At 45.0% G+C, this 17,870-nt stretch overlaps 1 protein-coding gene across 2 annotated transcripts in view; it reads left to right on the top strand.

Annotated features, from left to right (window-relative positions):
* SMARCC1 (SWI/SNF related BAF chromatin remodeling complex subunit C1) overlaps positions 1–17,870 on the top strand; it is a 95,091-nt gene that overhangs the window by 23,528 nt on the left and 53,693 nt on the right. For both annotated transcript variants that reach the window (XM_081931526.1, XM_081931527.1), the window contains exons 9-18: positions 289–414; positions 1,033–1,157; positions 2,953–3,077; positions 6,735–6,794; positions 8,745–8,782; positions 9,053–9,174; positions 11,928–11,999; positions 14,438–14,551; positions 15,819–15,972; positions 17,606–17,719. In XM_081931526.1, coding sequence (XP_081787652.1) covers positions 289–414; positions 1,033–1,157; positions 2,953–3,077; positions 6,735–6,794; positions 8,745–8,782; positions 9,053–9,174; positions 11,928–11,999; positions 14,438–14,551; positions 15,819–15,972; positions 17,606–17,719 — 1,050 coding nt within the window. The remainder of the gene's footprint in view (positions 1–288; positions 415–1,032; positions 1,158–2,952; positions 3,078–6,734; positions 6,795–8,744; positions 8,783–9,052; positions 9,175–11,927; positions 12,000–14,437; positions 14,552–15,818; positions 15,973–17,605; positions 17,720–17,870) is intronic.

Below are 17,870 nucleotides of genomic sequence, written 5' to 3'. Positions count from 1 at the left end.
CTTTTGCAGTTCTTCATTCTGGGTGGTTTTTGTGTTGCAGTGCTTTTTGTGATCTGTTTTGTGTTCTGTTCCTGTGTACTACTTGGGTATTATCTGAATGCAGAACAGTTTACAAATTCTGACAAATAAAAATTAATGTGGAAGTAAGGAGTTCTGACTTTCTTGCTTGCTGCAGTTGTTCATAAAGTGGGTTGCAATAATTTTTTAAACATGTGTTTTCATAATGAGAGGAGCCTCCCTGTCTGAAGTGCGCTCTGTGCGTGTGTGTTGTCGCACTTGGTTTTGCAGGTTCATGCTAAGTGGATTTTGGACACAGATGTATTCAATGAATGGATGAATGAAGAAGATTATGAAGTAGATGAGAACAAGAAGTTGGTCAGCTTTCGCCAGCGTATCTATATGAAAAACGAAGAAGTAAGACTTACCTATTTCATATGGGTGGATGTAATGTAGAATAACTGCATTAGTTGGGTGTTCTTTCGTTTTACTCAGCGCTGCTATACCTAAGCCGATTGTCTGGTTCTCGAAGAAATGCCAGTATTCTTCTTGAAATTACTGTGGGACTTAGCTCTATGACTCAGATTTTCCTTGAAATGGCAAGTGAACAAGCTTGCTTGGGAGGACCAGTTCTGTTGACCTTCCACAGGCCCATCTATTTCCCATCTTCTGGTCTGTGGGAGCCAAGAGGGGTTTTTAGACCTGTTAACTTTGCTTGAATCCCTTTGACTAGCTCTTTCCATGGGGTGTGTGTGTGTGTGTGTGTGTGTGTGTGTGTGATGCGTCAGTTTTTACATGCAGCAGTTCAGATGCTGAAGTTTTAGCCTACCTTGATTCCTTAAGTGGATTTTTGCAGTACATTTTTGAAGGGCTGGGTAGTACCCTTAAGTAGTTGGTAGCCTCACCCTGAAATCTTACTAACAGGGTAAGACTAAGCAAAAACTGACAGTGCTAGGCCCTGGTAGGTAGCAGAGTGCATCTTAGTTCTGGACAGGTTGTGCCTATCGCTGATGACCTTTCCCCCCCTCGTGACAGCCAGTCCATAGCCCTGAACGGAGAGATAGGAAGGCAGCCACAGGTGCCAGAAAACGGCGGCACTCCCCTTCACCGCCACCTCCTCCCACCCCAGCAGAATCGAGGAAGAAAGCTGGAAAGAAGGGGTGAGTAGTCTGCAGCTCCTGCAGTTTACAATAATTTATTTCTGAAATATTTGAGGGAGAGAGAGATGAGCCAGCATCTCGGCTCAACTCCACATTTACAGCGGCCTGCTAAGATGCCGTCTCCTCGAGCCCATGAATGTTTAATGCTGCACATTGAGCTTCATTCCTTGATCATCCAAGGGGAATGTACCTCCTGCCAGTAGAAGAAAACTTGACGCAGTCATTACTTCCAATCTAATGAGCGCCTCACAGTTGACATGCAGAGACCATTAATAAGCAAATTTACTTCTCAATATGGCAAGGTCTGTCCTGATGTAACTCTGTTCTTTAATATAGTTGTCTGTGCAGTTGTTGAACGTAAAAAACGACAACTGTTTTCTTCGTTGTATGAGCCTAAGCTATTGCACACAATATTCATATTTGAAATTTATGTGTGACTCTTCTGCCACACACCCCACAAAGTAGCTTAAATTTAAACAGTTGAACAGCAGCATAGTGTATATAATTTTTAAAAAGGAAGCATTATTGATTAGGATAACAGCTTTCTCCAGAAATGAATTCCTGAAATTCTGAAAGCCGGGGCCTTCACTAAAGATCCAGTCTAGTGAATTAATCTTCGCTTGTTCATGGTGGGTTGAAGCAGAGTCCTTATTCTGTCCTGATCTCCTCTACTATGTGTACACATGCAAAATGGGCTGTGCCTGAGACTGAGCCCCTGCTAAGCATGACCATCTCCTTAGCAGGGCCCCACACTTCCTTTTCAGTGACCTTGTATCAGGAATAGCTGGATTCAGACAGACTCTCTTGGGCCTTCAAACCATGTCTCTGTTATACACACCAGATCTGCCACTTAAGATTATATTATGAATGATTAATGGTCTGTTCTGGACTGACGACATTAAAAAGGCTCAAATGTGGCTCAGTGGGTGGGCAGAGAAGCTTTAAGAAAGGAGGCCATAATTGTCTAGCCCTCCTTTCCTTATTACAATTAGACTTACCCCTAATTCCATATCTCCTAAAACCCTATGCCACAAATGGAGAAGAATGCATTTGCCTGCAATCACTGATTTCTGCCAGGCGTATCTGTCTAGTCCCAGAGAGTCACTCTGCTACAAAATGATTACTGTTAGCTTCAGAATATTAATTAGAAATTCGTTGGAGTTGGAAGGTACTCCTAAGGTACCAGGTAAAGGTAAAGGGACCCCTGACCATTAGGTCCAGTCGTGACTGACTCTGGGGTTGCGGCGCTCATCTCGCTTTTTGGCTGAGGGAGCTGGTGTACAGTTTCCGGGGCATGTGGCCAGCATGACTAAGCCGCTTCTGGCGAACCAGAGCAGCGCATGGAAACGCCGTTTACCTTCCTGCCGGAGCGGTACCTATTTATCTACTTGCACTTGACGTGCCTTTGAACTGCTAGGTTGGCAGGAGCAGGGACTGAGCAACGGGAGCTCACCCCGTCTCAGGGATTCGAACAGCCGACCTTCTGATCAGCAAGTCCTAGGCTCTGTGGTTTAGACCACAGCGCCACCCGTGTCCCAAGGTACCCAGTACCTTAGTCCAACCCACTGCTAAGCAGGATTCTCAACCAAAGCATCCATGACAGATGGCCATCCAGCCAGAAATATTGTGGTTTCTATTCACCTAGTGAATATCACTGCCCAGAACTTTCTTAGAGGTCCATGGGCTCTGTCCATACTTTTGAGGTGCAGTATCACAGTAGTACAGAATGTAGCCGATGCAGCCATCTGTTAGGAGACCATTAGGTGACTTTTTGTTTGTGCTTAATTTGTCACAGGCAAGCAAGTCTGTATGGGAAAAGGCGAGGGCAAAAGGAAGAAGATGAGCAAGAAGATCTTACCAAGGACATGGAGGATCCAACCCCTGTGCCTAACATAGAAGAAGTGGTACTTCCTAAAAATGGTACAGTGTTCCAAATACTTGCCCCGTGACTGAGCTGTCTCCGTACCATGGCTTTTGCCATGTCTTGTTTGTTGATGCTGATGATGGGTAATCTTGATGGAACGGAACTGGACTTTTTGCATAAAACCTGGGTTTGAGTGACTGCTCTTGCAGAGCACAAACACATTCTTGCCATGCGTGCAGAGATATCTCTCCAACGCAGTGTTAGAAACTGAGATATGAAAGCTAGGAGCTAAATGCCACCTTAAATTGAGGTTATGAGTGCAACAATGGAATGTCTAGGCGCACTTTTTTATAACAAGACTACAAAGCTGAAAATGAATTAATATTACGTTCATTTTTCACATAGTCTAGTCCTTCCACTGCCCACCCCCCTAATATTCTTAAGAGGGTCTCTTCTCCAGTCTTGAGAGGGTAGCTGGAAGTGGGGAGGCAGAAAAAGTTCCTCCTTTCCTTCCACTCTGCAGTTTTAATCTGAAATCGTAGGTGCGGTACTGCGCCCAGGGCTCAGAAACTGCTCGCGCTAATGAAATTTCCCTGTCGCAAACTGCGCCTAAAACAGTGGAAGTTTCGAACACTGCTACAATGGCACACACATCAGACTTACTCACAGAGAGAAGCTCTTTGCACCTCTCCTGCATTCAAAGCGGAAGGGAGAGAGTGTGTGTCCAATCCAGAACTCAGTGTAATGTGAGCATGATTTAGGAATTTCCTGTTTTCTTAGGGTCCCCCCTGCCCCAAGAATTAAAGGCCAATCTTTGCTTCCCTTTGTGAAAACGATTGTTCATGTTAAAAGTCTTAAGGCGATATGTTCAAGCCCCTGCTGGAGTTGACCTGCAAAAGAGGTGGCTCAACCGCCAATTCTTCCATTGCCTGACATTCTTCTCCTATCCAGAACTTCCTCCTTCTTCCTTCTAAAACTGCCTCCTTTGTCTGTGTTTGCAGACCATAATTGGCTCACAGTTATGTGATCAGCTCCACTACCTAGATATCTTTTCCCTCCCTCCCAATTGATAAATCCCCAGCTGCCAACATAAATGTTTGTTTTCCCCTGAATATATTGTGGAAGTGCATTTGGTTTCCGTTGCTTCGGAGCATCGAAAATATCTAGTCTGTATTTTGATCTTGAATAAACCCCTTCAGAGCTGGCTTTGTGTCCATTTTTAGCTGTTGGAAAGAGGAGTGTGTTTCCTCAGCAAAATGTGTGCTTAAAAGATATACTGCCATAATACTCTGCTGATCTGGAGCTGGAACTGCCTGATCGGTTATTGGAAGGCTCTGTTCCTTATCTACCATCATCATGTTTAGCACAAGATGTAGACAAGGCTGTGCTAGACAGATGACTGTCAGAAACATGAGAAGCAATGGGCAAAAAGTAACATTTTCAGCACTGGGCAAGAGAGTAATTTCCAGAATGTGTAAGAATAATGGCTCGCCGCAGTTACTCACAAAGGACCCTTGCGAGAACGCAAATCAGTTTTGCCTGCAAGCTGACAGCAGTGCCCTCTTGGGCTTGCAGCAGGCATGGTGCCTGTCATCCTCTTCTGAACTGCGGTGGACAGATCAGCAAAGCAAACAGTTAAATATAGCAAGCTGTGAATGCACAAATCCAGGTGCAGGAATCCTGCACCAACGTTTATTGGCCAGTCTTCTCCTTGGTCTCCTGCAGAGCTGAAACAAGGAAGTGGCTTCTGTTTTCCCTACTTTGTTTTATTTTAACACCTCGGCTGTGCACTTGCAGGTCTCCCACTTGACAGGCCTTGAGCATGAAATTTTAGAAGTGTTTCATTAGGCTGGCGAAGGAGCGGCAAGACACAAAGGCAGTGCTGATGTCTACAGTGCAGCTTACTTACTCCCCATTGCGTGGGCACTTCAGTCTCAAGCCACAAACCAAGGAAGGTCTATTGTTGAAGCAAAGGTCTTTCTCCCAGTTGTGTCTTGAAAGTCCTACACAGTCTCAGGGTGGATAATTATCATTGGCTACTCATCATGGTGGCTTATGTATATGCAGATTTTAATCTGTTTTTAGTTGTTATTTTAACTTTTTGAAAGTAATTATTATTAATAATAATTCTTATAGATAGTTGTATTGCTTTATCTCTTTCGTAAACCGATTCATGAGGTTCTAATAATCAAGCAGTGTATCAGTTTTATAAAATAAGTAACTTCTAGCTTCTATGAAATAAGTACCGTATTTTTTGCTCTATAAGACTCACTTTTTCCCTCCTAAAAAGTAAGGGGAAATGTGTGTGCGTGTTATGGAGCGAATGCAGGCTGTGCAGCTATCCCAGAAGCCAGAACAGCAATAGGGATTGCTGCTTTCACTGCGCAGCGATCCCTCTTGCTGTTCTGGCTTCTGAGATTCAGAATATTTTTTTTCTTGTTTTCCTCCTCCAAAAACTAGGTGCATCTTGTAGTCTGGTGCGTCTTATAGAGCGAAAGATACGGTAACTCTGATTCTTTGGGAATCAGAGGTGGAGAGAGTGCTGTTGCTCTCAGCTCCTGCTTGCGATGATCTGCTTGGCCATTGTGAGAACACAATGCTGAACTAGATGGTTCTTTGGCCAGGTCCAGCAACTGGCCCCTTCTTTTGGTTCTTTTTATTGGGCAAAGATTTCCAGTGGTCTCTGTCTTAAAAACCTGTTAAAATAAGACTCAACTGTAAGAGTGACTTGATGTTCCAGGCAAGAACCCGCTTTTCGAAATAACTACTTATAGCAAGTCTGAATAGAAAGGCTTGATGGTTCTTCCATCAAGTGTTAAGGTAGTAGGACAGCGTCCTTCAAAATTGCTGTTTGTAGAGTAGCAAGTCAGTCAGCTGGGCTTTGATCAGGAGGCCTTGGTCATCTGGCCTCAACTTACATGCAGCCAGTCCTAGCCTTTGCTCATGAGGTTTTTTTTATGAGAACCAGAAACATAACTGGATGATCCTAATGAACTGCTCATTACCTTTTGTAATGGTTCTAGGGGTTGCTCGTGCGTAAGCTGCCGCCACTCCTGGCTAGGTTACCTGATTGAACCCTTTCTGTCTGTACAGCCTCTCACCCGTGGCTGTTTCAGTCGCTGGCAGAATCCGTCAGTGGGCGTTTCTTGAACTTCTTCCAGCAAAGAAGTTCTTTGACGCCAAGTCTCCTCCTACTCTCCCTGCGCGGAAGTCTTCTGCGCAGGGAGGGTGTGGGCAGCGGAGGACCCGTGCTCTCCCCGCTGGTCTCCGGCGAGGAGTCCTGGAGCCTCCTCTCCGATTCCCCCATCTGCCCCCCTTCTCCATTGGTGTTACGCTGATTTCCTTCCCCAGCAGATGGGCTGCCTCTCTCCCTACTGGGACCCTCTCCGGCATCCCTCCGGAGCCTTCCCTCCGCCTCTGGCTCCGATGGCAGTTCCCTGACACCTTTCATCCTAACCTTGCCCAGCCTAACCTTGAGTTCTTTATTTATCAAGTGTAATTCACCAACAAATACAAAGGAAGCTTGTTAGCTTGGGATGGGTCTCATTGTGTGCAAAGCCGGATAATGAGCAAATGTGGTTCATAACCATATGATTGATGGTGGGGAGAGTGAAGAGGTGGCTAGGCTACCTTTGCATAATGTAACAACCCATGCAGTGTTTACTACAGAGAAGGCACAGCCTGACGTTCTCAATCTTGTTTAATTTTTGCAGTAAATCCAAAGAAAGATAGTGAAAACACTCCGGTGAAAGGAGGAACAGTAGCAGACCTTGGTAAGTTCTTTGGTTGGTTTTTTTAAATGATGGATTTTCCCCTCTTCTTTGAGGCTGGCATCTATATTTGCTTTGTAACTCAGCCCGTTCCAGGGGTGTGTGTAAGAGCAATTTTCTGTAGAGGCTTATTCTTACTCTCTGGAGAGCTCTCATTCTAAAGGAGGATGCAGAGGGGAGAAGCCTGCAAAAGGCTGCCAGACAATTATTATTTTTAAAACTGCCCCAGGCATTTAAAATTATCTCTGTAGGTAGGGGAAGGGTGATTCTTCACTAAAATAGCTGACAGTGCCATGGCAAGTCTTTTTTATATCCTGCCCTACTAAAACAATGTTCAGGGAAGCTCACATTTCTTCCAGACAACGCCACTAGTGTTAACTGAACCTTCACAATTTTTCTGACAGTTACAAATCACAGCCTCACAAATGAAACTGGCTATTTGTTAAATGCATTTGAAACCGTGTGAGTCCCAAAAATGTTTGTAATTTCGTGGCTTAAAAATAAAATAAGGTCTTAGATTATTTCCCCTAAGTATCTGCAGGTGGAAGCATGCTTTTCCAAGCAGGGTAGTGATAGATTTGTGGCTGTAACTGGCGAAAAGCTTTTATTGCTTCCCAGCTTGTCTTACCTTTAGATGGGAAGGAATCCCAAGTAGGGGCCTCTCATACTGGTCTTAATGGGCAGATGGAGTGAGACACAGTGGATCAAGGCCAAATAGGGCTTTATAGGCCAGGAGTTCAATAGCATCTGACTTGCTTTTTTACGTCAATGATTATTTATATTATGCTTTCCAACCAAGAGGGCTCCCAAGGTGGCTCGCAGGAAAAAACAGATACATAGAAATGCAAAAATGCAAATACAACTGATACCAATTCAATATATTCCAACAGTGTTTTAAAACAAGGCACATCCGTGTTCCTACCAAAAAGGCATTCACAACAAAAATGTTAAGGGAAATCAAGGATACTTAAGCAGCATCTTTACCTGGGGAATGGAGCAAGGCAGGAGGAAAAACTGGTGCCCAGTGATGGTCCCAGCAGACACTCCCCTGGGCACCCCTCCTCTCTTCCCCAGAGGGCCACTGAGCCTTACAATGGGCAGGTGAAGGGCCACTCCCAGCTAAAACAGGAATAGGCATGATGGTGCTGAGTTGGCCCCCTGCGTCCCATGCCACAGGTCCCTTTCCTGGTCCGGGAAAAAGGTGGGATATAATGCAGGAGAATAATAATAATTGGGAAAAAAATTTTATACCCCGCCCATTTGGTTGGGCTTCCCCAGCCACTCTGGGCGGCTTCCAGCAAAATATTAAAATACAGTAATACATCAAACATTAAAAGCTTCCCTAAACAAGGCTGCCTTCAGATGTCTTCTAGAAGTCTGGTAGTTGTTTTTCTCTTTGACGCCTGGTGGGAGGGCGTTCCACAGGGCGGGCGCCACCACCGAGAAGGCCCTCTGCCTGGTTCCCTGTAACCTCACTTCTCGCAGTGAGGGAACCGCCAGAAGGCCCTTGGAGATGGACCTCAGTGTCCAGGCAGAACGATGGGGGTGGAGACGCTCCTTCAGATAATAATAATACAAGGCTGCTGCTTAAGTGAGTGCCCATTTACAGGCCCTTATGGAATACACCCGTGCTCCTTTTCTTTCTTCTGTGACAGGCTCAATGTTTGCCAAGTCACATGACTTCTCCAGCAATGGCTTGTGCATATTTTTCTTCTCTTGTTCTTGCTGCAGTTATTGCCCCGTTGAGGCGCAGTGATGGTAAAGCAGCCTTCCTTGACCAGGCGCCCCCCCCCCAAGGGTTTCGGACTACAACTCCCAGCAGCCTTCGCCAACGTGGCTGTGGGGTGCTGGGGCTGATGGGAGTTGTAGTCCAAAACATCTGGAAGGCACGAGGTGTAAAGAATCCTTATTTGTGCCGTTGTGTTTATTTCTCGCTGCTCATTTATTTTGCAGATGAGCAGGATGAGGAGACGGTCGCCACGGGAGGAAAGGTAAACTGCTAGCTCTTCGTTTAGAGATGAATGAGTGAAAATGAACTAAAGTGCAGATTTAACTGATGTCATTGTGATGTCAGGTGGGTAACCCTGCTGGCTGCCAAATTGGGCCCTCCAGCAGTTGAGAAGTTTCAAGATTTGGCCTTGTGGCCAGGAAACGTTTCCCACCTCTGCCCCCTGACACCCCTATGGCCTTTTGAACTCTTTTTGTGGTCTGCACAGCCAATAGCTGACCTCCCAAACAACTCTATATCTTTCCTCCTGCAGGAAGACGAAGACCCCAACAAAGGTGACCAGAGCCGCTCGATAGATACCGGAGAAGACAATGTCACAGAACAGACAAATCACATCATTATCCCCAGCTATGCATCCTGGTTTGACTATAACTGGTACGTTCTAGGGTGTAGGGAACCAGGGAATAGTCACAGGTCCAGAGTCTGCTATGTGTGACAGCCACTTGCATGTTAGCCTGCCCCCATGTTCCTGTGATGTATTTCACAGCAGTAAAAACTACCTCAATCTGAAAGTTGCAACCTTTGACATTAACCTTCCTTTCCACTCTACATCACATATTTTCATTTTGTAGCTATCTCAGCTAAACTGGTCTCTATGCACCATTTGTTGCAAACCGTTCTGGATGCTAGATAACTTGGCCCAGGTGTAACCCAGGAATCGTATGGCCAGTTAAAGCTAACCTTGCCTTCTGCCTCAGTATGGTGGGCCATGAGCAGTTTAAGCCTGTAGACTGGCTGTTAGCAGCTTCCTGCCTGGAAGGGCTGTTAAATAAGTGAAACAAACCTCTTTGTAGAGCTTGGCGCTACAGATGTTCAAACCAGGTTGGATAGATGTTGTGCTTGGGTTGCAAGGTGAGCTGTTTGTGTTCCCTTTGAATGGATTCTGAAGTGCAGGAGTAAAGAATGGGGTGCACCCATCCACTTCTTCCTCCCTAAATGAAGGCAGCATGTCCTAAATGTGTGTGTTGAGGTCACTTTCTCAGCCAAAACAGTGGATAAATCCATATCGCTGCTGAGTATGTAATAGGTGTCAGGCCCTGGAACCTGAGAGTTTTATCCATCACTGCTGTGCTGCTCATACAATGGACCTTTCTCCCCACATTCCACTCCCCTGCAGCCCCCCTACACACCCTCAAAATCTGCTCCAGAAGATTGTTGTCCCTCAGAGCCGATCTTGGGAGGGAGGGACTTGGGGAAAGGAAAGGAAGTGAAAGTCCCATTGTGTAAGTTGAACACCACTCAGGTAGCGCTCGATAAAACGCTAAATCTTCTGCATTATGGCTTATCTTAGACTGCACTTAATTTTGTACACATGTAGGCTTTCTGAATGTCAGAGTTAGACCTTCACTGCCCATTGAAGTGATTATTACTATATTTTTTATTTATTTGTACTCCTCAAGGCAGCTTTTACAAATTATTCCCAATTCCTTTAAAGAAAACTGAGTGGCACACTGACCCCCCCCCCCTAAATTTTTGTTTCGCATTTTTTCTCTTCCTTGCTGCAATGGGACCCGTCTTCCTCATGCAGTTGTAGATATGAATAAAATCATGTCTGATTCTTCCGGCCCTGAAGTGCCTGGCTCTGACGTATGTGGACACAGCTTGTCTAATGGCTGTCTGGGGAAAGTGTTTTCGTATCCAAAGCATGCCCAAGCACTTGTAACTAGGCTAGACACTACCCTCTAAACGGAATGCAAATTGGCCTGGTATAATTGCCGTTCCGAGACTTGCGTCATTTGGTTGCCAAAAAGGAGGAGGTATTTTTACATCCATGTCCGCCTGTTTCCCTTCATTTCTGTGGCGAATCTTTCAAACATTAAATCTTGTGTTTCAACCAAGTCAGGCACGACATGCCAGCATAGGATGTGTAGGTATCCTTTGCCATTTGTCCTGTCCTGCTAATTCAATTAACCATTTCCATATACAGCTTTTAGTGCTAGAGAAGAAGGGTTTTTCTTTAACTCAAAGCAAATTTTGAGTCACTTTTCCTCCTAAAGCCTCCAGTGCACTACATCAATTTAAACATGTGACAATAACATTTGTTATAAAAACCTGGGTACCATAAATAAAATTAGCACAGCACCAGCATCAGTAAACGATGCTCAGGTCTATTACCTTCAAGTCCTGCTGTTGGGCTTCCCCTGAGAATGTGGTTTGCCACCGTGGGAAACTGGATGCCGGTCTGATCCAGCAGGGCCTGCTTTTCTGTCCCTGTGTGTTAAAAGTCAGTGGCCAAGCACTCTTGGGGGGAAGGTCCTAACACTCCTCTCTGGCCTAAATCCCGAGAAACGCCTTCTACATATGCAGCTCTATTATGGGAGAGGGGGCAGTTGAGGACAATTAAAGTAAATGCATTTGAAGACCTTCAAGTCAGGAACTTCTGTTAATGGCAGTCTCTCTTGGAGGCTATTAAAGCAATTTGTGGAAGAAAATTCACATTACCCAATTATTTTCGACCTAATCTTTCAATAAATGAACTAGCCTTTCGATCGTTCTCTCAAATAGAAAATCCATTTCATAATTCAATTGATGGTAAAGGGATTATATCCAGAACACTGCACATTGTGGTGTGTTGCAGATAAAGTAGAAGAGTGCTCTGTATATTAAAGGAATTGGGAGCAGAGCTGAAACCTCAAGATCCATATATGTTGAGTTGGTGTGTTTTGGTTGTTGTTGATTTTTAAAGAAACTCTTGCTTTCTTTATTTCTTAGCTTTGACATGCCTGTTTGCTACACCGCATAATGTGTAAAGCAAGCACTTCTCTTTACTTTGGACATTGTGACTGTCCTACAATTCTAAGACTGTAACATATTGAAATCAATAGTAATGCTGTAATAGCAAATCTGAAAGCTATGGGTTCCTGCAGTTGTGACCAATACTACACTTCGTTCCAGACTTATTTTCCTGCAAATATAGATTCAGAATGTTATTCCCTCCTCCTTTGGTATTAGTGATCTGGAGACTTAAGTTTAAACAACTTTTAAAGCTATATTTATAGAAAAGGTGCTTGTCTTGGATAGATGTCATGCTGTTAGCCGTAGCTGCTTAGTTCATAGTGTGTGATCAGTGTTGAGTGAATTTGGGCATGTTCTACAGTGACCACATTCCGCTTTTCCTCCTGACACAGTATTCATGTAATCGAGCGCCGTGCTCTTCCAGAATTCTTCAATGGGAAAAACAAATCTAAGACCCCAGAAATGTAAGTAAAAGCAGAACAATGTAAGCGTGTATTGTGTCCCCTCTTTGCTTATAACAGGTACAACTGTTATTCCCAGGGCCATTACAGCCAGGTGCAGATGTAACAATTTCTGACCTCTTGCAATGGGGCTTTTGACTTGCTCTTCAGCTTGGCAGTTCCCTGACACCATAAGCGGCTTTTCCTGCATGCATGCCTGTCTGAGACAGCACAAGGAATCCATCTTGGATCTTTCCGTGTGCTGCGGACACTGTCTTTAGAAGCAACGCACTCAGAGGCAAGTAAGTTTTTTGAGGGCTGAGTGCAGTCTGCATCCACCATAATGTAAGGACATGGAAGTAAATACAAAGTTGGTGTTGGAAAGACGGGTTTGGAGAAACGCGGAGTTTGTGTCAATTTCATAAGGATTTCATGCCATGCTGAAATTCTACGTGTTTTGGGCCGTATCCAGTGCTGCAGCTCTGCTGGTCCAACAGACCCCCATGAGCAGAAGAGAGCTTCCTCTTTTGTCCTCTCCAGCCCCTCCTCCCACTGTCAAAATCCACTCCTGAGGCTTGGAGTTTTGATAGAAGCAGGAGCCATGAGGCTTCTTTTCCTTGACACAAGAGTTGGGGGGGCATCTGCCCCTCTCCTCCACTTTGGATGATCATTACTTTTTTTAATTATACCTGCAAACTGTCTCCTCTTCTGTCCTGTGTAACAGAGCTGTGGACATCCCTTATTGTGCACCAAGCAGCCTTCCTCAATGCTTCTGTGGTCCCAAGGGTTCACTTCCAAATGAGAAGGATGGGAAGGATTGTGTAAATAATGTTGTCTTTTCTTTTCCTCTCTTGATTTTTTTTTTATACTTCGTATCTTTGTTATTTCTCCCGCCCCCTTTTTTTGTTCCTTTAGAAATTTTCTATTCTCGACATAATTTTCTTTTTCTTCATATGTAAAGAGATAGCATATTAAGTTTGTTTAGATATGTAAACTTTTAATCAATAAAATTAAAAAAGAAAATAAAAAAGGATTCACTTCCAAAGCCTGATTCCCTCCCCCCCCCAAAAAAAAAACACAATAGCTGGATGGCTTTGGGTTCTTGTGCCTGGCTTGGCCCTCCAGGCGGGGAGGTTGGAGCTCCAAATAAAAGATATTTTGCCAGAGGCTGTAGGTTCTGAGATGCTGTTTAAATCCGGTAATGCAGGAGAAAGAGGCCTGTCTCCCTGGGAGCCAGTGCTGAGAGGTTTTGCTGCCAGGCATCTGGCTTACATCCAAGAGAGCAGTTTTAACCTGCACTTTTTAAGGGATGGAGGCACCAAGGAAAGTACTAAAGAGACACAGCTCACCTGGGCTCTACTTTGCATTGGTTTATTTTTTTCTGCGCGAAAATGAAGTGTTTAGAAGATGAATCATTAAGTGGGCCAACAAGATAAAGAGAAAATGTATTTCCCTTACATAATGGAAATAGCTGTTGGATAATATTTTCCTTCTTTCTGCCTCCTGAGCTCTGTAGTTTCTATCCTGTATGCCTCTTCTTAATGTTTGCTGTTCTCTCCCTCTCCAATTTTCCTTTCCTTCTTTTTGTTCTCGCCTCCACCCCCCACCCAGTTCACCATGGAAGAGTGCGGAAGGAAGCAGGCTGATGTCCCAGTTGGTCTTCCTCAGCTGCTCTTCCATGTGTGAAACCCTCTCAGGCTTACTGCATAAGGGAAGTGGCCTTGGAATAGCCGGCACCTTCCTGCCCCAGAGGCTCCCTCCTTGGTGCCCCCCTGTAAGGCTCCACTGAACTGAAACTCAAAACTTCTTCTGACGCCTGGGTTGTAACTAAAGGTATGTGTCCTATTAGTAAACCGAGGACACCCAAGTAGATGAGACACAGCATAAAAGCTGCACATTGAAGCCCTCATTTTCCTTTTTTTTTGCTTCGGTCCCTAGTCAAAGCATAACAGGAACTGGTTTTTGTTTGAAATAGGTCAGTGTGTCTGTTCAATTCAGAAACTGAGATTGAAGGTATTTTGCTTCTCTATAGACCTGTCCTCAGACAGGTTGTTAATGATCAACCACATAGTTAAATTGTGAATATTACCTGCAAAACTGCCTCCTTCCCTGTAGTAGTTTCTTCACCCTCAGAGGTTCGGGGGTCAGGAGGGTTCGCAGCAGTCTGGGAGGGCCTTCTCTATGGTGGCCCCTAAATTATGGAACTCCACCCCCACAGAGGCATCAGTTCGCCCTGGCTTTTGACACTTGAGGTGCATATTTTTAGGGACCACCTTCTCTTTGTGACTGTAAGCTGCTTTAAATTGTTTTTTGTATTGCGTCATAACCTACCCTGGGACCTTAGGGTGAAGGACGAGTAATTCAGCATCGTAATAGCCTTCTCTGTTAAGGAGACCATAACATTCTCAAGTGACGCACAGTGGGAAGGTGTATCCATATTATGTCTGTGGATTTCTTTCCAGATACTTGGCTTACCGCAATTTCATGATTGATACGTATCGCTTGAACCCTCAAGAGTACTTGACTAGCACTGCCTGCAGAAGGAACTTGACTGGAGATGTTTGTGCAGTAATGCGGTAAGTCTTGCTCTGCTTGGCTGCAGGTGGAACAGGATCATAAACTCAGCAAAGTGTTGTTGTTTTTAATCATCCCTTTCAAGCTAAAAATCCCATTGTTCAAAACTTCAGGGCTGGGGAAATATTGAGGGGTGAGCACATTAATGCTTGAAAGACGAAGAACATGTACTCTATGCCCAAATGCAGCCACGCATTTTCTTACCTGCTGCTTTTTCTGTCAGCTGACCTGGAGAGTATCCATGCGCAGAGTGTTTCTAAGGCAGTGTGGGAAATAGAAGGAAGAAGCTATTCTTGCTTATCGCCTATGCTGCTTTTTTCTTTCTTTTTTACAAGGTGCTCCAGGCACCATCCCCATCTCTGTGGTCTAGGTTAAAAAGACTCTGATAGCCTAATATAGATTCAATAGAGACTGGTTGGGAAGGTGTAGAGATCACATGATGTGATCAAGCCACTCATTCCCGGCCATGATGTCAGTTCTGAGTACTTATTGGTGTCAGTCAAGCATTTGGGAAAGAACTTCCTCAATATGTGCTGTGTTTTCTGATACTCTTTCCACAACCTCCTGTCAGCCATCTCAGAATCCAGTGACTACACATTATTACTATTATTGGCCTGCAGAAGGGTTGCATTTTATGAAATGCCAGATTTACTCTATCAAATGCTCATTCAATAATTTTGCTTTCCTCGGTTATTTTAATGTTAAATGTTTATAAAATCAAAATCAGAATTTAAACAATGCCAAAAGAGCATATAACCAGACCAACGTCATAAAGCGCAAAGCCACAAAAAAATCCAGTGTTTGGTAAGCCAGTCGAAAGAGCGAGAGTTAAAATTCAATTCAAACCAATTGCCTGGCACAATAACTGCTTCGTAATTTGCCTAAAGGCAAGGGAAGAGGGTTTTTCTCACCCTTCAGCAGATGAGGAGCCTGGCCTGAGGCAAGATGAGAGAGCTGCATCAAGTAATGGGCTTTGTGTGCCATGGTGTGTGTGTGTGTGTGTGTGTGTGTGTGTGTGTGTGTGTACTCGCATGCAGCATTCTGGGAAGTTCTGCCCAAGCCCAACTTGCAATGAGCTGAACAAGAGTAAAAGGAAAAGATGGATGTGGAGCTATTGTAAGATGCTTCAGGGCTAGCCCCCAGTTACTGGTCTTGAAGTTACATAAGTCCTTCTATTCTGAAATGTTCCCTCTTTCTGACCCACTGCCTTTCCCATTCTGATAACTTTTCCTTCATTCAGTCTTTCGCTCTTTTAATGTCACCTCCTAGGGTACATGCCTTTTTGGAACAGTGGGGGCTTATTAATTACCAAGTGGATCCAGAGAGCCGACCCATGGCCATGGGGCCTCCCCCCACCCCACACTTCAATGTGCTTGCCGACACTCCCTCGGGACTCATGCCTCTTCACCTTCGGACACCTCAGGTAAAGATCCGTTGCCATCTTGGAACGCCTTTGCCCCCTACGAATTGTAGCAGGGCCAGCTGCCTCCTTCTGAGTGTTACTCGGGAAATCTAAACGACCCAAAAAAACCAGTGCAGTTTTGGAAGGTTCAGTCCGCCACCTTGTTCAAAATGGTGGCCAGTGCTATCCAAACATAGAGGAAAACCTGTTGCACTTGGGGAACTTGAAATTTGGTCACAATATCATTAAGAGGGGCCCAAACGCGTAGCAAGCAAACAGCTTTCCAAAATAGTTGATACCATCCAGACGCCAAGGGGCAAATGCTAAGAACTTTTATATACCGTATTTTTTGCACCATAACACTCACTTTTTCCTCCTAGAAAGTAAGGGGAAATGTCTGTGCGTGTTATGGAGGGAATGCCTACGGGTGGTGGTGGGGATCTGCTGCAGTAGTGAGCAGAGGATCCATGGTTCCCCTTCCCTCCTCCGTGGTGCGCTTTGATACATCAAAGCGGGAGAAGAGCCGCTGAGTGGGGAGGAGAGAGAGACAGAGAGCCTGCTTGCTTTAAAGGAGCAAAGCGGGAGAGGAGAGGAGCTGCTTACACTCGTGTCCGGTTGGCTCCTTTAAAGCAAGCAGGCTCTCTGTCCCTCTCTCCTCCCCACTCAGCTCGCTAAATAGCAGCAAAGTTTTTTTGCAAGCAGGCTCTCTGTCCCTAAATAGCAGCAAACATGGATCCTCAGGATTTTTGCATTGGGCTACCCCAAACTCACCGTCAGATCACATGTCTGTGGCCACAGCATGAACCACAAAAATCATACATCCACTGTTTTGTTTAGAATATTTTTTTTCTTGTTTTCCTCCTCTAAAAACTATGTGCGTGTTATGGTCGGGTGCGTGTTATAGAACGAAAAATACGGTAATTCTGTTTCACCCCTGATTTTTAGCGCCTTAGAGAGTTGTCCCTTTAAAACAAAACAACAAAAAACTATTTGCAAACAGTAGCAGGGATTCACGGTTGCCATGTGGTCCTGGATCTGCAAATAGGTCGTAGAAGGGATACTATAGCTGTTTTTCTTAATCTGACAGATTGTGAGAAATTCTCCTCTCGAGCATTCTTAAGTAGTGGTGGTAGTGGTAGTAGTAAAGGTAAAGGTAAAGGTACCCCTGCCCGTACGGGCCAGTCTTGACAGACTCTGGGGTTGTGCGCCCATCTCACTTAAGAGGCCAGGGGCCAGCGCTGTCCGGAGACACTTCCGGGTCACATGGCCAGTGTGACATCGCTGCTCTGGCGAGCCAGAGCTGCACACGGAAACGCCGTTTACCTTCCCGCTGGTAAGCGGTCCCTATTTATCTACTTGCACCCGGAGGTGCTTTCGAACTGCTAGGTTGGCAGGCGCTGGGACCGAGCAGCGGGAGCGCACCCCGCAGCAGGGATTCGAACCGCCGACCTTTCGATCAACAAGTCCTAGGCGCTGAAGCTTTAACCCACAGCGCCACCTGTGTCCCTAGTGGTAGTAGTAGTATCTACTATAAAAAGCACGTTTTCAACATTGCACTTGCACTTCCCCAGTAACATAGGCTGATTAATATGACTGTTCTGATGCTTTCATATCCTCCTTCCTGCTCTCATCCTTTTTACATTTCTTTATCCAGATCCCAGCTGCTCAGCAGATGTTGAATTTCCCCGAGAAAAACAAGGATAAACCTACTGACCTGCAGAACTTTGGGCTTCGTACAGACATATACTCAAAGAAAACATTGGCAAAGGCAAGGCACTAGATATTCTCTTTCCTTTCCAGACCCCTGCCTGCCCCCCTTGTGTTTAATAATAATAATAATAATAATAATAATAATAATAATAATAATAATTTGTTGTTTATACCCCACCCATCTGGCTGGGTTTCCCCAGCTTCCAACC

Source organism: Podarcis melisellensis (assembly GCF_964234715.1).
Source record: "Podarcis melisellensis genome assembly, chromosome: 12".
In the NCBI taxonomy this organism is placed as follows: Eukaryota; Metazoa; Chordata; class Lepidosauria; order Squamata; family Lacertidae; genus Podarcis; species Podarcis melisellensis.
The sequence above is the reverse complement of the archived record's forward strand: the minus strand, read 5'-3'. Positions and strand labels throughout refer to the sequence as shown.